The sequence below is a fragment of the Quercus robur genome, chromosome 10 (genome assembly GCF_932294415.1).
Source record: "Quercus robur chromosome 10, dhQueRobu3.1, whole genome shotgun sequence".
NCBI lineage: Eukaryota > Viridiplantae > Streptophyta > Magnoliopsida > Fagales > Fagaceae > Quercus > Quercus robur.
In genome coordinates, this window is record NC_065543.1 from 42,206,602 (window position 1) to 42,209,561 (window position 2,960).

At 36.8% G+C, this 2,960-nt stretch overlaps 1 protein-coding gene across 1 annotated transcript; it reads left to right on the top strand.

Moving 5' to 3' along the window:
* The first annotated feature begins 349 nt into the window (after window positions 1-349).
* LOC126701421 (homeobox-leucine zipper protein HAT5-like) lies at window positions 350-2,685 on the top strand. The gene is made up of 3 exons (XM_050399510.1): window positions 350-878; window positions 1,297-1,691; window positions 1,925-2,685. The coding sequence occupies exons 1-3, from the start codon at window positions 734-736 to the stop codon at window positions 2,372-2,374; spliced, it is 990 nt and encodes a 329-aa protein (XP_050255467.1). The 5' UTR covers window positions 350-733; the 3' UTR covers window positions 2,375-2,685.
* Window positions 2,686-2,960: the final 275 nt, after the last annotated feature.

Sequence of the window (2,960 nt, forward strand, 5' to 3'; positions counted from 1 at the left end):
TTTTTAAATGAAATAGTGGTTAAAAGAGAAGAAAGTTTGATGTGAAATATATTTGAGAAATTGATAGCTAAAATAAAATATAAGAATTTTTATGCTAGAATTTGACTTAAACAACACTTGCTCTAATCCCAGGTTGCAAGGCAACCCTTCCATCTATAGCTTATTGAAAGTTGAAACTTGCAAGTTCCAAATTCATATTATTTTATGCTATAATAAAAAAATAAAAAATAAAAACTTTTAAAAAAAGTTATTCTTTTAGCTAAGAGGGGCATCATAGTAACTAGTGGCTCTGAACATTTCCACTCTTGCCTTTTTATAACACCATCAGGGTCTCCTTTCAGAGAAAAATTAACTCTCTTCTCTCTCTGTTTTTGCTCTGCTCTGCTCTGCTCTGCTCAGCTCAGCTCTGCTGCTCTGAGAGATTCCAACCAAAAATATCACTTCCTCAACGGTACTCTCTTTCACTTCCACCTCAATTGTGATTGGAGTCCTCCAACTTTGTTTCTTTCTTCTGAGTGATGGGTGTGAGTAGCCGTTGCTCCCATACTTCTCACATCACCGAGATCATCATCACCAGCTTCTTCCGCCACAAACCATAGATTCTCCCACAAAACCAGCACCGGTGGATCAGCGTAATCTAGCTGTCATGGCTGCTTGATTAACACACAAAAAACAATAACAAAATAATAAAAAAAACAAAAAGAAAAAACTGATCAGGTCTTGTTAAAATACTATGGCTGGTGGCAGAGTCTATAGCAGTGGTACTGGTGGTAATAGTGGTTCCAATTTGAGTGTTTTGTTTCAGAATCAAAAGGGTGCTTGTGCTTCTGAGCCTCTTGATTCTCTCTTCCTTTCTGGGTCTTCCCCTTCTTTCCTAGGTACTCTCTTTAAGCTTTACAAAAATTGTGTAATGGGTTATTTGTATTCTTCAATTTGATTTTGTTTAATTACCTCTAATTTTGCTTTTCCTCATTTTATTATGTAATATTGCATTCGTAGACTCTATGCTTTTACTTACACTAATTAGCCATGTATACTTATTGTTAAATCCTTGGTACTATTGATTCAGACAACCGAACCAAATTTATATGTTATACAAGAATGACCAAGCAAAAGAGAATTTGAACAAGATTCTTTAGTAACTCAATTAATTGGACACTTCCAATGTGTTTGTATGTTCATGTGTGTAACAATACGAAACAATAATATGTTAAAAATTCAAAATTTAGTTTTTATTGTGGTGTTTGATTAGAAGATGGTATTTTTGAAGTGTGGTATTGTGCGTTTGTGTTTCAGGTTCAAGATCTATGGTGAGCTTTGCAGATGTTCGTGGAGGAAACGGATCGAATAGGCCTTTTTTCCGTGCATATGATCACGATGACAATGGAGACGAGGACTTAGAAGACTATTTCCATCAACCCGAGAAGAAGAGGCGGCTGAGTACCGATCAAGTTCAGTTTCTGGAGAAAAGTTTCGAGGTGGAGAACAAGCTTGAACCTGATCGGAAAGTCCAGCTCGCGAAAGAGCTCGGCTTGCAGCCTCGGCAGGTTGCTATTTGGTTTCAAAACCGCCGTGCACGGTGGAAGACCAAACAGATGGAGAAGGAATATGAGGTTTTGCAAGATAGCTACAATAGCCTCAAGGCTGACTATGAAAATCTACTCAAGGAGAAGGATACACTAAAAGCACAGGTAAAAATTAGTGCGATTAGATGCCTTTGTTAATTGTTTGTCCCAAAAGAAAACAGGGGAAAAAGTAATTTTTGGCATGGAATCCAACAAAATGTGCTAAAAAAAGTCTATAAAGCTGGCTTTTTTGGGCAAATCAATGTGTTCCACAACCACAATTCACTACCTTTCTTTTTTTGTTGTATTGGGATTTGGGTCATAATTGCACTAACGAAAGTGAGTGAATATTTTGGCAGGTTGTTGTTCTCCAAGACAAGCTGCTCCTGAGTGAGAAAGAGAGGGGAATCTCTGAACTGTCTGATACCAACAAATTATCTCAGGAACCACTGCAAAAGCCTGTTGCTGAATCTGTTTCTGAGGGTGAAGCATCCAAAGTGTCAATTGTGGCTTGTAAGCAGGAAGACATGAGTTCAGCTAAAAGTGATATATTTGATTCAGATAGCCCACATTACACTGATGGGGTTCACTCTGCACTGCTAGAGCCTGGTGATTCTTCAAATGTTTTTGAACCTGATCAGTCGGATCTATCTCAGGATGAGGAGGATAATTTGAATCTGAGTAAGAGCCTATTGCCTGCATACATCTTTCCTAAGCTGGAAGATGTTGATTACTCCGACCCGTCCGAAAATTCATGTAATTTCGGATTCCCTGCTGATGATCATGCATTTTGGTCCTGGTCTTACTAAGTACTGTGGTATATGGATTTCCTATGATTTGGTTTAGAGCATAATATGGTGCCAAAGATGTAAAGTAAGCAAATAAATCCGAGCAATGATTATATACATCTCGAGCCAACTTGTTGTTGGGGGGGTTTGGGCTGCACCATGAAAAATGTTGGTCTTTTCGCCCCATTTGTGATTTGTTTTAGTAGGGGTTCTTCTTAGTATTAAGTGAAACTCTTTTTTGGTTGCGATTGTAATTAAATAATACCTTCTTATGCACAATGCTATATTGCATTTGAAGTTGTGTTCAAATTGGGATTGGTAAGATTGGTTCATCATTGGGTCTAAATTGTGTCTCGCAGAAATTAGTGCCAGTAAATTAAACAGCCCATGGTAGGCAGGATGATAAAGACATTGTAACCAATTTTCTGCTTAGAAGTGTGAGAAATAAAGTTTAAGGGTAGATATTCGCAAGTCACAATATATATATATATATATATATATTTTTTTTTTTTTAATTTTGATAATTCAATAGTTATAACAAAAAAGAGAAATTTAAACGTGAGATGTTATGAACATATTAGAAAATGTTAACTAATTAAGCTACAGT